This window comes from Notechis scutatus, chromosome 14 (genome assembly GCF_049901735.1).
Source record: "Notechis scutatus isolate UNSWTSFEM ecotype Mainland chromosome 14, rNotScu1.2, whole genome shotgun sequence".
Classification (NCBI taxonomy): Eukaryota; Metazoa; Chordata; class Lepidosauria; order Squamata; family Elapidae; genus Notechis; species Notechis scutatus.
The window spans coordinates 1,422,292-1,441,063 of NC_142022.1; the positions used below are offsets into that span (position 1 = coordinate 1,422,292).

At 42.6% G+C, this 18,772-nt stretch overlaps 1 protein-coding gene across 4 annotated transcripts in view; it reads right to left on the reverse strand.

Annotated features, from left to right (window-relative positions):
- The window catches only part of MAP4K2 (mitogen-activated protein kinase kinase kinase kinase 2), a 53,976-nt gene that overhangs the window by 15,103 nt on the left and 20,101 nt on the right, over positions 1 to 18,772 (reverse strand). Inside the window, exons 6-19 of one of the 4 annotated variants that reach the window (XM_087943691.1) lie at positions 17,568 to 17,615; positions 17,386 to 17,428; positions 15,641 to 15,713; positions 14,306 to 14,437; positions 11,494 to 11,556; positions 11,322 to 11,403; positions 9,791 to 9,898; positions 8,805 to 8,883; positions 7,528 to 7,586; positions 6,728 to 6,771; positions 3,768 to 3,806; positions 2,988 to 3,024; positions 2,131 to 2,296; positions 1,099 to 1,211 (exon numbers count right to left, since the gene is read on the reverse strand). In XM_087943691.1, the coding sequence (XP_087799817.1) occupies positions 1,099 to 1,211; positions 2,131 to 2,296; positions 2,988 to 3,024; positions 3,768 to 3,806; positions 6,728 to 6,771; positions 7,528 to 7,586; positions 8,805 to 8,883; positions 9,791 to 9,898; positions 11,322 to 11,403; positions 11,494 to 11,556; positions 14,306 to 14,437; positions 15,641 to 15,713; positions 17,386 to 17,428; positions 17,568 to 17,615 (1,086 nt within the window). Of the gene's footprint in view, positions 1 to 1,098; positions 1,215 to 2,130; positions 2,297 to 2,987; positions 3,025 to 3,767; positions 3,807 to 6,727; positions 6,775 to 7,527; positions 7,587 to 8,804; positions 8,884 to 9,790; positions 9,899 to 11,321; positions 11,404 to 11,493; positions 11,557 to 14,305; positions 14,438 to 15,640; positions 15,714 to 17,385; positions 17,429 to 17,567; positions 17,616 to 18,772 lie in introns of all 4 variants that reach the window. The other 3 variants (XM_087943690.1, XM_087943689.1, XM_087943687.1) reach the window with 3 other exon arrangements.

The following is an 18,772-nucleotide window of genomic DNA, read 5'->3' on the forward strand; positions in this document are numbered from 1 at the left end:
CTTGGTCACAAAAGTCAGCCACTTGGTAACCAGCTCATATTTTTGACTGTTGCAGTGCCCTGGGGCCATTTGATCCCCTTTTGCAACCAAAAATACCCCAGCCAGCCTTGTTGAAGTCCATGAGTCTTACAGTTACCAAGATTAGATAGTCCTGCTCTGTCTTGGGATAGAATCTGTATCTGGCTGTATCTGTATGAATATTCCCCCCTGCTCGAGTCTTTCTCTCTCTTTCCCTCTCCCTCTCTCTCGATAATACTGTCAAAAAATATTGTCCCATTTACTAATAATAATACTAATATAACACATAAGTTAACAATTCTAATAATACTATGATAATTCCCATACAGTACATTTCCCATTCTTTGTGTTTAATTCATTCCTATTTTTAGTACTTATAGCAATTATAGTTATATACCATCCCTGTTTTAATAAGATTGTTCATCATTTTTCTTCCTCTAACTTCTACCCTTTTGTTTGTAACCACTCGTAAAATCTATTCCAACCCCGAGTCTCTCATGATTGCTCCTTTTAACTTGGTTTTACTCTGGTTTTTAACTTGGTCTTATCTATAACTTTTATATCACTTTGTGCTTTCATTGGATACCACCCAGGGTGTGATGTACAGTACTAAAAATTGGACAAATAAATAAAACAAAATTTCATCCATTCCGGAGGAATAGAATACAGAATAGTAAGAGTTGGAAGGGATCTTAGAGGTCTTCTAGTCCAATCCTGCTCCAGCAGGAGACCCTGTACCATTTCAGACAAAAGATTGTCCAATCTCTTTTTAAAAACCTCCAGTGATGGAGCAACCACAACTTCTGGTGGCAAGCTGTTCCACAAGTTAATTGTTCTATTAGGAAATTACTCCTTTGTTCTACGTTGCTTCTCTCCTTGATTAGCTTCCATCCATCGTTTCTTGTCCTGCCTTCAGGGGCTTTGGAAAATAAGTTGACCCCCTCTTTCTTCGTGGCAGCCCCTCAAATATTGGAACACTGGTATCATGTCACCCTTGGTCCTTCTTTTCATTAGACTAGCCATACCCAATTTCTCCAACCACCAAACAGAGTTTGAACAATCTTGATTTAGCATGCTTACGGTGGCTTCCTCCTTCTTCTTCATGGTGGCCCATTCAGTGGAAAGGAGGCAGTCTGCAGGTTTTGGAGAATCCATCACAGGAGCATCTGATGTCTCACCGAAGGCCGTGTTGCCTGTTGTCGAAAGAGAAATATCAAAATCACTGGCAGGAAAGCAGTTTGGATTTCTCTTCCACAAGCTTCTTCCACCCATTATTTCTGGTCCTGCGCTCTGGTGCTTTGGAGAATAAGCCAATCCCCTTTTCTCTGTGACAGCCCCTCAAGTCTAGAGAGACCCCTACCATGTCACCCCCCCCCCCAATCCTTCAGTTCGATATTGGGGTGTGTCCAAATTTGGCAACTTTAAGAGTTGTGGACTTCCACTCCCAGAGGAATTCTGGGGAAATTGGCTGGGGAATCTTGGGAGTTGAAGTCCACTCCTTTTACAGTGGACAACCATTTAAATATGATCCAGCAGTGTTGCAGCAGCTGCCAAAAAGCCAATACAGTTCTAGGTTGCATAAACAGAGGGATAGAATCAAGATCACACGAAGTGTTAGTACCACTTTATAAAGCCTTGGTAAGACCACACTTGGAATACTGCATTCAGTTTTGGTCACCACGATGTAAAAAAAAGTGGTTGAGACTCTAGAAAGAGTGCAGAGAAGAGCAACAAGGATGAATAGAGGACTGGAGGCTAAAACATAGGAAGAACGGTTGCTGGAATTGGGTATGTCTAGTCTAATGAAAAGAAGGACTAGGGGAGACATGATAGCAGCATTCCAGTATCTCAGGGGCTGCCCCAAAGAAGAGGAAGGGGTCAAGCTATTCTCCAAAGCACCAGAAGGCAGGAGAAGAAGCAACGGGTAGAAACTAATCAAGGAGAGAAGCAACCTAGAACTGAGGAGGAATTTCTTGACACGGCGGGGACAATTAACCAGTGGAACAGCTTTGGACTAGATGACCTACAGGGTCCCTCCCACCTCTGTTGTTATTATTCTGTTCTTTGAGAGTGACTTGGTCTCAAAATACAAAGTGAAAGACACCTCTTTACCTGGGACGGTGTGGTCCCTGGGCCCCTCCAGATCCGAGCGCTCCCCGTCCTGCTCCCAAGGAGCCTTGTATGCGAGCTCCAGGTTAAGAAAATCCCAAAAGGGCCCCCTTTTGATCGTGCTGGAAACATCTTCCCCAAGTCCGCCCGTCTGCTGCTCTTCCTGAGTCTGCAGTGGGGGGAAAAAACACCAGAATAGATACAGATAGGTAACAGATTAACAGAAGGGACCTTGGAGGGCATCTAGTCCAACACCCCCCTGCCCCGCCCAAGCAGGAGACCCTACACCAATTTCTGACCAATGGCACTCCAGCCTCTTCTTGGAAGCCTCCAGGGATGAAGCTCCCACAACTTCAGAGGGCAACTTCTGTTCCATGGGTTGATTGTTCTCACTGTCAGAAAATTTCTTATTTCCAGGTTGAATCTCTCCTTGTTCAGTTTCCATCCATTGTTCCTTGTTTGGCCTTCAGGTGTTTTGGAGAATAGCTTGACCCCCTTCCTCCTCTCTGTGGCAGCCCCTCCAATACTGGAAGACTGCTCTCCTGTCTCCCCTGGTCCTTCTCTTCCCTAGACTAGCCAAGCCCAGTTCCTGCAACCGTTCGTCATATGTTTTATCCTCCAGTCCCCTAATCATCCTGGTTGTTCTTCTCTGCACTCTTTCTAGAGTCTCTTTTTTATAGTGTGGTGTCCAAAATTGGATGCAGTACTCTTACTGTGGTCTTACTAAGGCTTTATAGAGTGGTACTAGTACTTCACTATAGTTTGCAGAATTATTTTATAGAATTATAGAATTATTATAGAAGGATAGAATTCTCACAATAATTTGCAGAACCCAAAGGAAGTGACCGTTTCATGCATACCTGCTCTGTAGGACGTGCTGGGCGGATGGTTAGACTCCTAAAGAAGAAAAAGCAATTTAAAAAAAGAAAAGAAACAGAATAAAAGAATGAGGAAAAATCCAAAGATGTCAACCCTCCCATTGGAATATGCAGCAAAAAATAATAATCCTCCTGGGACATGATTTTTACCAAGAAACACACAGTTATTCCTCACCTTACGAACACAATTGAGCCCAACAGTTAAGCTGTTAAGTGAGTTTTGCAATTAGCCAGTGGAACAGCCTGCCCCCAGAAGTTGTGGATATTCCAACAATGGAAGCTTTTAAGAAGAGACTGAACAGCCACTTGTCTGGAATGATATAGGGTCTCTTGCTTGGACAGGGGGTTGGACTAGAAGACCTCCAAGATCCCTTCCCACTCTTTTCTGTTAATGGGGAAGGCCAGGTTCACTCAACGACCAAACGATTCACTCAACAGCTGCAGGGATTCGGCTAACAAACATGAGCAACATGCTCATAAAATCAGGCACAGCTCCCTTAACTGCCTTGATTAGCAACAGAAATTCTGTTCCCCATTGTGGCCATAAATCGAAAATTATCTGGTTTGGGTGGGAGCCACATTGAGGCTACCATCAAGATGATCCCAAAAGGACCCTTCCAAATTATACTGCACTGGGCAAGACCACCATTTAAAAGTTTTATTGGGGATAGAAAACAACACACCAGGTTTAATGTTGGCCTGTCTGGGGAAAACTCGGCTAGTGTCCCAGAGTTTCTAGATTAATCTCCCATCTCCTCTTACCTCTCTTCCAGGGCTTCTTCTACGGACTGAAGGAGGCTCCTAGGGAAGGCGAAAACATGGCACAAAGTAACCCATCAGTTGCTCAGTCTGTACATCACACCAAGCCAAAGTTTGCTCCATCAGGGTTTTCCCAAAGGTGCTTTTTCTTTTTAATTGTTTTTATTAGTTTTCAAAAATACAAATCTCAAATCATAATCTTAACAATGTCTTGGCATCGACAAATACATACATCCTATATACATTTATTTATAATCATATTAACAATCTACTAAAGTCTCCTGCTTTATTTACCATAATCCTTCTTCCTAATCTTTGTATCTGTTTTTTAACCACTTAACCACCATTTATCCCATATTGCATAATATTCAGAATCCTCCTTGCCTTTCATTTCCAATGTGAGCTTATCCATTTCGGCACATTCCAGTACCTTTTGTATGATCAAGTCTTCTGAGGGGATATTGGCTCCTTTCCATAATTGTGCAAAAGCTATTCTGGCTGCCATCAAAACATGTAATATATGTTCTTAATCTTTTTACTATAATTATTCCTAGTAAAAAGAATTCCGGTTTGAGTTCAGTTTGGTGTTTGATAATCTCTTGTAGCCAGTTTTTTTTATTTTAACCCAATATTTCCTGGTCTTGGGGCATAGCCACCACATGTGATAGAAGTTACCATCCTTTTGTCCACAATTTCAACATTTGGGAGTACATCTTAGCCAATCTCGCTGAGGCCAAGTGCCAACGATAGAACATTTTACACAAGTTTTCTTTGTTAAGCCGTGGAGTTCGTTAATTTATAATTTCTAGTTCGTAGTTTCTCCCATTCATCTAATTCAATACTGTATCCAAAGTTTTGTGCCCGTGCTATCATGTAACTCCAGATGTGCTTTTTCAAAAGGCAACTGGGGTTTGTTTTTTCTTGAAGATATTTGGACAATAAATAGGAGCCAGCCGTGTGCTGCACTGCCAGAAATGCCAACACGGTTCTAAGCTGCATTAACATAGAATCAAGATCACGTGAAGTGTTAATACCCACTTTATAATACCTTGGTAAGGCCACAGTTTTGGTCACTGCGGTGTAAAAAGATGTTGAGACTCTGGAAAGAGTGCAGAGAAGAGCAAACAAGAGGAATAAGGGGCTGGGGGCTAAATTATATGAAGAATGGTTGCAGGAATTGGGTATGTCTAGTTTAATGAAGAGAAGGACTGGGGGGGGGGGGCAGAATAGCAGTCTTCCAATACTTCAGGGACTACCACAAAGAAGAGGGGGTCAAGTTATTTTCCAAAGCACCTGAAGGCAGGTGCTTTGCAAGTAACGGATGGAAATTTATCAAGGAGAGAAGCAACCTAGAACTACATAGCCAAAAAGGCATTAAGAGTTGTTAACCTAATCCTGCATAGTTATTTCCTCTGGTAATATCACACTACTAACTAGAGCATACAAAACATTTGCTAGACCAATACTTGAATATAGCTCATCAGTCAGGAACCCACATTACGTATCTAATATTAATACAGAGAAAGTCCAGAAATATTTCACGAGAAGAGTTCTCCACTCCTCTACTCGTTGCAGAATACCTTATGCCACCAGACTTGAAATTCTAGACCTAGAAAACCTAGAATTATACCGCCTTCGGTCCGATCTAAGTATAGTATGTAAAATCATACATTGCAATGTCCTACCTGCAAATGAATACTTCAGCTTCAACCATAACAACACAAGAGCACACAATAGATACAAACTCAAGGTTAACTGCACCGAACTTGATTGCAGGAAATACGACTTCAGCAACAGAGTGGTCAATGTCTGGAATACTCTACCTGACTCTGTGGTTTCTTCCCCAAACCCCAAAATCTTCAACATTAGACTGTCTACTATTGACCTCACCCCTTTCCTAAGAGGGAGCGTGCATAAGTGCACCAATGTGCCTACCATCCCTGTCCTATTGTTTCTTTTTATTGTTTCTTATATGTACCCATTTCATGTATTAATAACTATGTATATACTTATACCTATTATCTTGTAAGCAATTGTCAAAAATAAATAAACAAATAATAAACAAACAAACAAACAAACAAGGAGAAATTTCCTGACAGTCAGAATAATAAACCAGTGAAATGAGCTGCCTCCAGAAGTTGTGAATAATCCATCAATGGAAGCTTTTAAGAAGTGATTGGACAACAATTTGTCTGAAATGGCATAGAGTTTCCTGCAGAACAGGGGGTTGGACTAGAAGACCTCCAAGGTCCTTTCCAACTCTGTTATTCGTCCAAGAAGCTTCTTCAATTCAGACTCCTTGGATGAGAAGCGAAACATTTTCAAGGAAAAACAAAGTCCAGTTGACTTTTTTTTTTGGGGGGGGGGGAAACACCTTTGGGATAACCATGACTGGATGACTGAAAATCTCCGTAGACATCCATCAAAGTTTATTGGCCAAACCACAATTGTCTGGGTTCTGGGCAACACACCAGCATAAATTAAGCCCCACTATATAACAAGTGCCTTGTCCAAACCCTGGGTTAATAAAACTCCATGTTTGTGTTTGCACAGCATGCTTAAAAACAATAGTTTTGGTCCAGACAAAGAGGCAGAAATTAGCTCCCCATGTTTTCACACTCCGTCATAAAGCAAGTCAATGGCTCAGGCAGGATAGGGAAGGTGAGGAAAAGCACCCCGACCACATCTTTCATCTTCTTTTAACGACCCCACAATCCCTTGCCGGGTAGAGTCTGGGCAATTGAATGGAGCTAGCAGAGTGTTTTACTGGCCCGATGCCCTTCCTGTTGCCAGTACGGAGTTACATATTCAGCAGATATATTCTCATTGTGTCCAGAGAGAGAGATATCTGCCTCGACCTTCAGCAGGATCAAACTCACAGCCTCCTGATTGTGAGGAGGCCACCTCAAGGCCACAGTACCACTCCCACCCCGACCACATCTTTGCCCCCCTAAATTCCTTACTCTCCATCTCCAAGCACCATCCAATTCTCTTCCTCTTCTTCCATCTGCTAAAGAGACAAAAACGGTCGTATTAAACGGGCCAGAATAAAAGTGATCTAGTTTTATTTTTCACCCTCACATCTGGAGCTTGGCGGCTGAGCTGCTTCACTTCCCAATTCTGACCCCCCAAGAAAACAGGATGGGTGGGAATGTACAGGCAGTCCTCAACTTATGACCCCAAAATTTCTTTTGTAAAGAGAACCAGTGCTTAAGTGAGTGTGGCCCATCTTTCTTGCTACAGCTGTTAGGTGAACCACTGCAGTTGTTAAGTGAGTGACATGGTTGTTAAGTGAATCTGGCTTCCCCATGGACTTCTTGCTTGTCAGAAGGTCGCAAAAGGGGGAATCACATGACCCCGGGACACTGCGACCGTCATAAATATGAGTCGGTTGCCAAGTGTCTCAGTTTTGATCACGTGATGTTGCAACGCTCGTGAGTGTGAAAAAGTCATTATTTCCAGTGCCATTGTAACTTTGAACAGTCACTAAATGAACTTTTGTAAGTCGAGGACTGCTTGTATTCCATATCTAGCACACAGGAAGGAGACAATAGGAAAACAGCCAACTTACACTGTGCATGAAAAACCCTAAACCCCAGTTTGTTTCGTCACCAGTTTAAAGGATTGATACTCCCAGCTGCAAACCACAGTTTACAGTCTGACTATGGCTCGATTCATGCAAACGTTAAACAGAGCCAAACAAGTTACATTTGTACAACATGTCAACACAGACACAAATACACATTTTATGAATGCCACTTACTGAGTTGCCCCACGGCTCCGTTTCTTTCCTTAGCGGAGGGCCGAATTTAACCTGGTTAACTGGAAAACAGGAACAATTGAAAGATCAGCCAGATAGGCAGAAATGAGATTCTACTCCAAGGGTTTGAAAGGCCAAATCCCCAATTTTTAAAGTTTCTTTGCAAGCAATACAATAAGAAGTGAGAAAAGTGGGTCATTTTGTGCTGATTTTGGACCACAATCCCCCAATATTAGTTAAGAACAAGCGAGGTTGTCCCAAAGGTGCTTTTTCCAACAGGCCACTGGACTTTCTGGTTTTTCTTTGAAGACATTTTGCTTCTCATCCAAGAAGCTTCTCCAGTTCTGACTGGATGGTGGGGAATGAAAGAATTTATACTCCTTGCAGGCAGCTGGGCATTTGCATCCTTTTTGAGGGTCATTGAGGCCACTTGGAGGTTTGTCTATGTCCCCGGGGTCACCTGAATAGTGCAAATGGGTGTGGAAGGACCCACTTGAGGACACAGATTTATCTGAGGACACAAATAAACCTCCAAATGGCCTCAACAGCTCTCTAAAAGAACGCAAACGACCAGCTGTCTGCAAGGGGTATAAATCCTTCTGTTCCCCAACGTCCAGTCAGAGCTGAAGAAGCTTCTTGGATGAGAAGCGAAACGTCTTAAAAACAAAAACAAACAAACCCCAAAGTCCAGTTGCCTCTTGAAAAAAGCACCTTTGGGACAAAAATGACCTGGAGGACTGAGAATCTCCATAGACAACAAAGGAGGGTGCATGGAGTTCCCTCAATGGAGCTGAGTTCTTTAGAAAAAAAAATGTAGTTTTACATTTCATTATGGAACCGTAGGGCTGGGAGGGATCTTGGAGGTCTAATAGTCCAACCCCCCTGCTGAAGTAGGAGACCCTACACCATTGTAGACAAATGGCTGTCCAATGTCTTCTTAAAAACCTCCAGTGATGATCAAAAATCAGTTTTTTTTTGGTGCCGTTGTAATTTTGAACGGTCACTAAATGAGCTGCTGTAAGTCAAGGACTTATCTTTACTGTTGACCCAGGTACCGCCTCTCCTTTACCTGTACATCTGGTTTTCTTGCCTAAGCCCAGGACTTTAATTCCATCCCTCTTCAGGGCTTCAAGGCACAACAATACCTCATTTCTTCCCGAAATAATCTTCTTGCTCTAGTGGGCCTCCCGCATTTTAGAAAACTGGGCCAGCAAAGCAGGTGTTTGTATACAAACATACATTCGCACGGAAGGCCATTCTGACATATGGGCTATACTTACGCTGGATCTCCGACAGGGTGCCTTCTGCCGGCCCATGTGGCTTACTCGAGCAGATTTTATCAGGGAAAACGTCGTAAGCCTGAATTGGGAGCGAAAGTCACATTTTTTTGTTTACAATATTCATTTACTAGCTGGATACCCGGGCTTTGCTATGAAACTATGTGATCGGACTTAGTTTTGGGGGAGGAAAATAAGGGGTGAGGGGGGGAATTCTGCCTCTGCCCACCAGCTTCCATTGGTACTTGTCTGGCTAGTGTGTGAGAAAGTTGAGGGATGTTTGGAAACTCAAACAGTATTTGCTGTGTGAGCAAAAAAGGGACAGTAAGGAGCCTGGGCATGGCTTAGGTCAACTGTTCTGTACTAAAGCTGCTTGGTGCTGTGAAACTGAAACTCCTCTCCTCTGCTTGTGTTTTGCATTTGGAACAGATTTCTTTTCAGGTGGGGAGGGGGAGTAGAACTCCTTAGCATCAGAGCGTGTTAATAATAATAATATAGGCAATACTAATGCTCTTGATTATTGCTTATTGTACCCTATGACTATCATTCAGTGTTGTACTTATGATTCTTGACGAATGTATCTTTTTACTCCTTAGCATCAGAGCATGTTAATAATAATATAGGAAATACTAATGCTCTGATGATCATTTTGAAAAATCCTTTCTTAGTGAGCACCTAAAAACCAAGAGGAACCTACATGCCAAATTTCAAGTTTGTAGGCTTTACAGTTCTGGAGATTTTGTGATGATGCCTGAGTGGTATTTCACTTATATATATATAGATTTACTTTCTTACTTATTTATGGAATTTATATTGCCGCCTATTCACACATGGCGACCAGAGGCGGGCTTCACATAATTTAACAACCGGTTCGCCTAGTGCAGAACCGAAAATATGAGCGAAGTTGAAAGGGATTAACTTAATCTCCATCCTCCTCCATCCAACCACCCACCTACCCCAACATACCCAACACAACTGGACAACCGTACCTCGAAATCCCCATCGTCCAAGGCAGTAGCAGCCAATTCAGGGTTTGTGGCTTTATCCAGTAATTCAATGACAAGAACACGAGCTAAAGGCTGGGAGACGAAAGGATGCTACGGGAGAAGAGACGCCGATAAGCCGAAGGGACCAAAAACAGAGGTGGTATTCAGCTGGTTCTGACCGGTTCTCGAGAACCGGTAGCAGAAATTTTGAGTAGTTCGGAGAACCAGAGAATACTGTCTCGAACTGGCCCCGCCCCCATCTATTCTCCGCCTCCTGAGTCCCAGCTAATTGGCTGGGTCTTCTTTGGTTGCCCTGCATAGGAGAACGGAGCTGGAAAGCAGGTTAGTGGGGTGGGGAGAGATTTTGCAGTATCCTTTCCCTGCCATGCCCACCAAGCCACAGAACCGATAGTAAAAAAATTGAATCCCACCACCGACCAAAAATCCTCCCAGTTTTCATTGGGAGCTTGTTCCCCAAAGAGGACCCCAAGATTTCCTACAGCAAATGGACACCCCAGTCCAAAAATATCCCATAATACGTTAAAGCTGCTTTAGGAATGAACCTAGCAAAGAAGGATAGCTCTCTGGAATGGGGAAACAGGAAGCCCATTAAAATATCCCATAATCCCCTGACACTACATCAGGGTACAGGTAGTCCTTTGATTACAACAGTTCGTTTAGTGACCAAAGTGAAAAGGGCACTGGGAAAAAAAGTGAATTATGACCATTTTTCACACGACCGCTGGAGCCTCCCCAGGGTCACACGACCAAAATCCAGCTGCTTTGCAACTGACTCACACTTATGACGGCCCCGGGGTGGTGGTGTATCATGTGATCCCTTTTTCTGACACTCCCTGTCAAGCCATGGGGAAGCCAAGATTCACTTAACAACCTTGTGGCTAACTTCAAACAACTGCAACAATTTCCCTTCGCAAATAAAATGGGGCTAAAGTCAACTTAACACTGGTCTCGGTTATGAACATAAAGCTTGGACTCAATTTTGGTCGTAAGTCGAGGACTACCTGCATTCTGGGAAAACAAAATGGCCGTGTCAACTCATAAAACATTCCTATGCTTGTTTTAGTAGTTGCCATAAAAAAGGGGGTGAGGAAGGAAATCTGGAAGAGCAGTTGAAAGTGGAAGTATGTTCCAACTCTTATCTGTAAAAATTGTAGCTAAACTACCAGAGATTTTGCCCTGGAATATATTTAATTGGAGAATGTGATTGATGACACACCCAGGGGAGAAACGGGGTCACAGGGGACTGTAAGTGATGTCTGCCAGAGTTGGCTTCACACAGGACAGTGCCAGTATGTCGCCTCTAATGAATCCTTTGAAGTTTTTTGAACTTTGGCTCGAGAATCATGATTTAATTAGAGCGATTGCTGGAATCCCGACAGGCCCCTCACGAATGTCTCCAGCATCCCTAGTACAGACGATGTGGTATTCCTTTCCTTTCCTGAGTTTTGATTTGGGGGAGGGGGATCTGAAGGTGGGGTTGTTAATTTTTGCCCACCTCCCAACCTGCCATCACCTGCAAGAGTTTTTCTGCCACTGGTCGTTTTCTGGGATTTTTGGTCAAGGAGAGTTTGAGGAAGTGGTGAAAATCGGGAGACCTGGAAGGATAAAACAGGAATGCAAATGAAGAGAAAATTTCCTAGTGCCCTAGGAGAAGAATTGTGTCTCTTACACACCCACACACTCACCAGCACGCCTTATCTTTTAGCTTGGGGGGCTGGAAGTTGCTCTTCGACATCAACATCAGAGCTCTGCACAGCAAAACAAAACAAGAGTTAGAACTAACTTTCTTTTTCTCCTTTGTTTTAAAGGAGAAGTGTCCATACTTGGCAACTTTTAAGACTTGTGGACTTCAACTCCCAGTATTCAATTCAACTCTATAGCTGGCTGAGGAATTCTGGGAGCCTTAAAGTTGCTAGGTTTCACTGAGGAATTCTGGGAGTTTTTTTACCCTAAGGATCCTGAAATACTGGTAGATATTGTAATTCAATATTTCCTAGACTCATCAACTTTCAGATATGTGGAGTTCAACTCCCAGAATTCCCTAGCCAGCATGCTGCCTAGGAAATGCTGGGAGCTGTAGTCCATCCATATTTAAGCATACCAGCTAGGAATGCTGGGATTTGTAGTCTACACATCTTAAAGCATGCTGGCTGGAGAATTCTGGGAGTTGAAGTCCACCCATCTTAAAGCATCCTTGCCCGGGAATTCTGGGAGTTGAAGTCCACAAGTCTTAAAGTTGCGAAGTTGGGAGACCCATGTTTTAAAGAAACAGGAATCCCTTCTCTACAAAATTTCTTCTCTCCCATTGGCTGATTCATGGTGATGTCATGGAATGCTCAAACATTCCACCGAAATGAAAGGACCATTCAGAAAAAATGCTTAATTGCTTTGTTTTCCTTTGTCTTATTCAAACCTCCAATTACAAGGAGTCCTCCACTTACGATCACAACCGAGCCCCAAATTTCCGTTGTAACTTTTGCCCCGTTTTCTACTTTTCTTGCAATCGTTGTTAAGTAAACCCCTGCAGGCGTTAATTTAGTCACACGGTCGTTAAGTGAACCCGGCTCCCCCATGGACTTGGCTTTGTCAGAAGGTTGCAAAAGGGGATCACATGACCCCCTGCCCAGGGACACTGCGACCGTCATAAATATGAAACAATTGCCATCCAAATTTTAATCACATGCCCATGGGGCATGCTACAACGGTTGTGAGTTTGAAAAATGGTAATGAGTCATTTATAACTTTAAAAGGTCACTAACGTCAATCATAAAATATTTCTCTGGTCTTTTTAGAGATGCCAACAGAAAGGGAGGGGGGAGCAATGAGGCAGCTTGCAAAACCGAAATTGCATTCCATAAATGTTTTCAGAGATAGTAACTAGGTGACTGAAGTTTCTGCCGTGCGAAATTCTAACCGGAGACTATGATGGGTGACTCTGTGCTATGGATGTGTCCCATTGGAGAATATGAATTACGATACACCCAGGCAATGCTGCACCTTCTAACTCCCAATAAATCTTTTTGAAGCTTTGGAAGTTTGGCTTGAGGCTCATGATTTAAATGGGGTTAAGTGCCGGAATCCTGACAACTAAATGGTAAACCGAGGACTACCTGTATTGAACAGTGGCTGAGGCTGATGGGAGCTGGAGTCCCAACTCTTGGGAAGGTGTCAGAGGGCCAGGATCTCAGGGCCAGCATTTTTGCAGACAAATTTGGGGATCTGATGACAAGGAATAATGGATGGAAACTGAAGAAGGAGAGATTTAACCTGGAAATAAGAAGAAACTTTCTGACAGTGAGAACAATCTCATGGAACAGAAGTTGCCCTCGGAAGTTGTGGGAGCACCATCACTTGAGACTTTCAAGAAGAGATTGGACTGCCATTTGTCAGAAATGGTGTAGGGTCTCCTGCGTGGGCAGGGGGTTGGACTAGATGACCTATAAGGTCCCTTCCAACTCTGATTATCTATTTATCTGATCCTTGAGCAGGGAGCGGCTATGAAGGACGGTCAAATATTACACAAACACGGACATCGAGATGTTGGGAAGCTGGTTTTTCTAGAAAGGCCAAACCAGTGGCATTTTTTGTGTGTGGTTTTGCTATTGTGGGTGGATTTAATCCTGCCTCTCCCAAGGAGCCAAATTGATATGCTGATCTTTCAATGACAGGAGCAAAATTATGAGTTTTTTTGCATCTGTCACCCAAGCCAACGCCAAAGAATTCTAGGATTTTTGAAGCTGTAATTAGGATTTCGGAAATACACACCTACCGAGGTTGCTTGTTTTATTGTTGTTGGGTTTTTTTTAATCAGAGAGACTGAAAAGGTAGTGCTTGCATTAAAGATAAGAAGGGAAATCAAGGCTGTGGCCAATTTTAATTAGGAATTTAATCAGGAAGCCAAGATCAAAACAACTCACAAAGTAAGGTTTAGTGAGACTCCCGATAAAACGTATTTATAATTTTTAAATTCTGTTTTTACTTGTGAGAGATCTAGAGTTGTGTATTTTAGATGGGTGACCGTATAATTTTAATTTTTAAAAATGAAGAAATAATAAAGAAATCAAAGGAGAAGTAAAAATGAACAGATACCCCTCATTTTTCCACTGTTTTTCCCCCTAAGGACCCTGAAATACCGATGGATATTGTAATTCAATGTTTCCTAGCCTCACCAACTTTCAGATATGTGGACTTCAACTCCCAGAATTCCCTAGCCAGCACGCTGCCTAGGAAATGCTGGGAGCTGTTGTCCACCCGTCTTAAAGCATCCTTGCCAGGGAATTCTGGGAGTTGAAGTCCACCCACCTTAAAGAACGCTGGCTAGGGAATGTTGGGTGTTGAGGTCCACCCATCTTAAACCATGCTGGCTGGTGAATTCTGGGAGTTGAAGTCCACCTATTTGAAAATTGCTATGCTTGCAAATCTAAATCCATGCTAACCTCTACATCCAGCTCAGCCTACCCAGCTCTCTGCAAACTTTCTCTCATCCAGCTTCCTTACCTCATGGGGTGCAGGTCGAAGAGTGGGGGCTGCAGCTCTGCCAGTTCAATAGCGGTGATGCCCAGGGCCCAGATGTCGCACAGCTGGTTGTAGCCGCCTTTCTTCTCCACCGCGGCCACCTCTGGTGCCATCCTGGAGAATCAGACAGAATGCAAGATAAGACGAGGAAGCCACTCCAAAAACGCTCTTTCTTTGTGGTGATAAATCAGCAAAGGCAACAACTTCCAAGAGCTCTTGGTAATATATTCATTTTAATTGTTGCTATTCTCCCTATTAATGATAGTTGCAGATTTTTCCAGGTCTATTTTGTTCTGTTGTTTTAATTTATAATAGTTATCTTCTTTAATCGTCCCACATCTTGCTGTGAATTGAATCCCCAGATATTTCACTTTCTTTGTAATCTGAATATCTAGCCTGTCTATTTATTCTATTTTTTGCTTTTCTGTGACATTTTTCATTAAGATTTTAGTTTTTTCCCTTGTTTATTTTCAGTCCCGCAACTTCTCCATATTCTTCTATCCTTTTTGTCAGTTTAGGCCCTGTTTCTAGTGGTTCTTCTAATATAAAAACAAAATAATTTGCAAATGCCTGTAATTTATACTCTTCCTTTTTCTTTTATCTCCATACTCTTTATTTCCTTATCTTTCCTAATATTTCTATTTAACTCTTCTAATGTCAGTACAAATTACAATGGTGACAGAGGGCATCCTTGTCTAGTTCCTTTCTTAATATTAACTTTCCCAGCCACTCCAAGAACACTCATTCTTTGTGGTGATAAATCAGCAAAGGCAACAACTTCCAAGAGTGGATTTAACAGAATAATGAGAGTTGGAAGGGACCTTGTAGGTCATCTAGTCCAGCCCCCCACCCAAGCAGGAGACCCTACACCATTTCTGACAGATGGCAACTCTAGTCTCTTCTTGAAAGCTTCCAGATTTCATGCAACATGAGGACATGTTGTACCTTTACCGTGAAGAGGCCTAATCCATAAAGCCAGCAACAGAGTTTGAAGGCTAACAAATAATCTTTTTATCTCTCTCTCTCTCAACCTCTGTGGTCCAAATTCCCTTTGCTCCCTTCACAATGCAAATTTTCCCCCTTTTGTCTCTCTCACTTCCTTTTTTAACAGAAGGCTCCATTCTGGATGAATGAATCAAATTCATTCACGTTTCACGGTTTCGCCTTGTGACTGAATTTTCACGGGAAGGTTTTGCAGGACCACCAAGTTAAGACTTGCTCATTCTGCCGCAGGACACACACACACAGAGCACCGACCTCGCGATAGCGGTGTGGGAGGCAGATTGCAAATAAGCAGAGCGAACACACGGGTTTTACCAATAGGGCGTTCCGATGAACGATTTTCGCTTGGCCACCGAAGCGGTTAATTCTGCCGAGACCCCAAAGTCCGCTGTGGAGGAGAGAGAAGGAGGAACAACATCAAACAGAGTTTCAACTGAGCCATCTGGAATGGCTGGTGTAGGTATACAAAGGATAGGAATTGTAGTTCAACTTCAGTGTCTATTCCATTCCATTCCAATTCTTATTCTTATTCTAATTCTATTCTATTCTATTCTATTCCATTCCATTCCAATTCTCTTCCGTTCTATTCTAATTCTATTCTTATTCTAATTCTATTTTTAATTCTAACTAGCTGGATACCTGTGCTTCGTTACGAAACTATGTGGTTGGGCTTAGTTTTTGGGGAGGAAAATAAGGAAATGAAAATTCTGCCTCTGCCTACCAGCATCCATCGGTATTGATCTGGCTAGGGTCCTGTCAGTGTGTGAGAAAGTTGAAGGCTGTTTGGAAACTGAAACAGTATTTGCTGTGTGAGCAAGAAGGAGATAGAAAGGAGCCTGGGCGTGGTTTAGCTCAACTGTTCTGTACTGAAGCTGCTTGATGCTGTGAATCTGAAACTCCTCTCCTCTGCTTGTGTTTTGCCTTTGGCACAGATTTCTTTTCAGGTGGGGAGGGGGAGTAGAACTCCTTAGCATCAGAGCATGTTAATAATAATAATATAGGAAATACTAATGCTCTGATGGTCATTTCGAAAAATCCTTTCTTAACGAGCACCTAGAAACCAAGAAGAATATATGTGCCAGATTTCAAGTTTGTAGGCTTTACAGTTCTGGAGATTTTGTGATGATGCGTGAGTGGCATTTCGCTTTTATATAGAGAGATTCTAATTCTCATTATTCTAGTTCTCATTATTCTAGTTCTCATTATTCCAATGTTCATTATTCTAATTCTAATTATTCTGATTCTCATTATTCTAATTCTAATAATTCTTATTTCATTTTCTTTTTCTATTCTATTCTAGGCTCTGTTCTTAGGCTGCTCTGTTCACTCTCTCTCCCCTCAGAGAGCAATGGGGGCAGGAGGCAGAGGATAAAGAAATGGATTATCATCATCATCAATGTGAATCCTGAAATGGACTTCGGATAGAAGTAGCAAGATAGGTGTTTTTTTTTAGTGAATTTTGCCCTATTTTACATCTTTCCTTGCTCCAGTGGTTAAGTGAATCCCTGCAGTTGTTAAGTTAGTCACACGGTCGTTAAGTGAATCTGGCTTCCCCATTGACCTTGCTTGTCAGAAGTTCGCAAAAAGGGACCGCGGAACGCTGCAACCGTCATAAGTACCAGTCAGTTGCCAAGTGCCTCAATTTTGATCACGTGACTATGAGAATGCTGCCCCAGTCATAACACACTAAAGTCTTAACGTGACTTTTTTTCAGTGGGGTTGTAACTTTGAATGGTCACTAAAAAGGGGATGTTAAGTCGAGGACTTCCTGGGCAGGCTCAACAATCAATCCCAGCCAGGATACCTCAAACCCAGAAGTCTCCGTTGTGTGTGTGTGGGGGGGGGAAGGGGTTTTAAGGTGTGTCAAAAAATTCAAGATGGTGGCTGTTGGTCATGCAGCGGAAGCCCCACCCCCTTTTAACGAACAATGCATGCTAAAAGGGGGCGGGGTTTCAACTGCAAGGCCCTGCCCACCATCTTGCAGGTTGTTGTTTTTTTGACCTGCTCTGCAGACAAACCGAGATGCCGAGCAGGAAGGGAATATCGGAAGAGGAACTAACCCAGTTTGACGTCGCCGTTGGTCGTCAGCAGGATATTGGCCCCCTGAATCAGAGAGAGAAAAAGAGATTCAGAAGGACTGGTGGCCATTTTGGAGAGACGCTCTTCCTCCCTTCTCCCACCTGGAGGTCCCAAAGTGCTTTAAAAAGCGAGATTAAAACGGACAAAATTGAATCTGTCTCACCTTAATGTCTCTGTGCATTTTCCCTTTGGTGTGCAAGTGGTGAAGCCCCTAAAAGGGAAACAAAAGGCGACAATTCCGACAGCTTGTCAGGCAAGCACTCTGACTCAAACCAGGTTTGCATGATGGATTAACCCAGGATTTGTGGAATGAGCCCTATTGGTTAAACACCCTTGTTTCTTTTCCACTTGAAGAGGGATGGACTTCAACTCCCAGAATTCCCCAGCCAGCATGGGAGTTGAAGTAAACTCGTCTTAAAGCCTGTTGACTAGGGAATTCTGGGAGTTGAAGTCCACCCTTCTTAAAACACTCTGACTGGGGAATTATGGGAGTTGAATTCTACCAATCTTAAAGCCTCTTGACTGGGGAATTATGGGAGTTGAAGCCCACCCATTCTAAGTTTGTCAAGGTTGGAAAACACTGCCCTATATTTTGCTTTTACAGTCATCTGCACTGCAGTCACACAATCTATGTTATGTCGTATTTCGTTTATTGCAGCTCAAAAGAAAAGAAACTTGCTGAGGTGGAAAAATGAGAAGAGAAAAATCCTAAGGAGGAATCAAAATAATTTAGGAGCCCAGAGCAATTCTATATCCGGAAGGATTTAGGTCAGAGGAAGGAGGAAAAAAAGGAGAGATAAACTGAAGTTGGTAGAATTATTTATGGCATGGAGAAACAGATATATATATATTTTTCTCTCTTTACCACAAGACAAATTAAACTACTGTAAGATTCAAACAAAATTAAAAAAAAATCTACATATAGTCTTCAACTTATGACCACAATGGAGCCCAAAATTTCTCTTGCTAAGTGAGATACCTGTTAAGTGAGTTTTTCCACATTTTTTGCCACACTTGTTAAATCAATCACTGCAGTTGTTAAGTTAGTAACATGGTTGTTAAGTGAATCTTGGCTCCCCCATTGAGTTTGTTGGTCAGAAGGTTGCAAAAGTGGACCCTGGGACACTGCGACCGTCATAAATATGAGTCAGTTGCTGAGTGTCTGAATTTTGAAAACTTGACTGTGGGGAATGCTCCAATGGTCGTAAGTTTGACGACCAGACATAAGTCCCTTTTTTCAGTGCCGTTGCAACTTCAGTCAACACTACAAAAATGGTCGTAAGTTGGGACTATTTGTATCACGTTTCTCTCCGTTTATATATTTTTTCCAAACCAGAAATCTTTAAGCTTGGCAAGTTTAATTCTTGT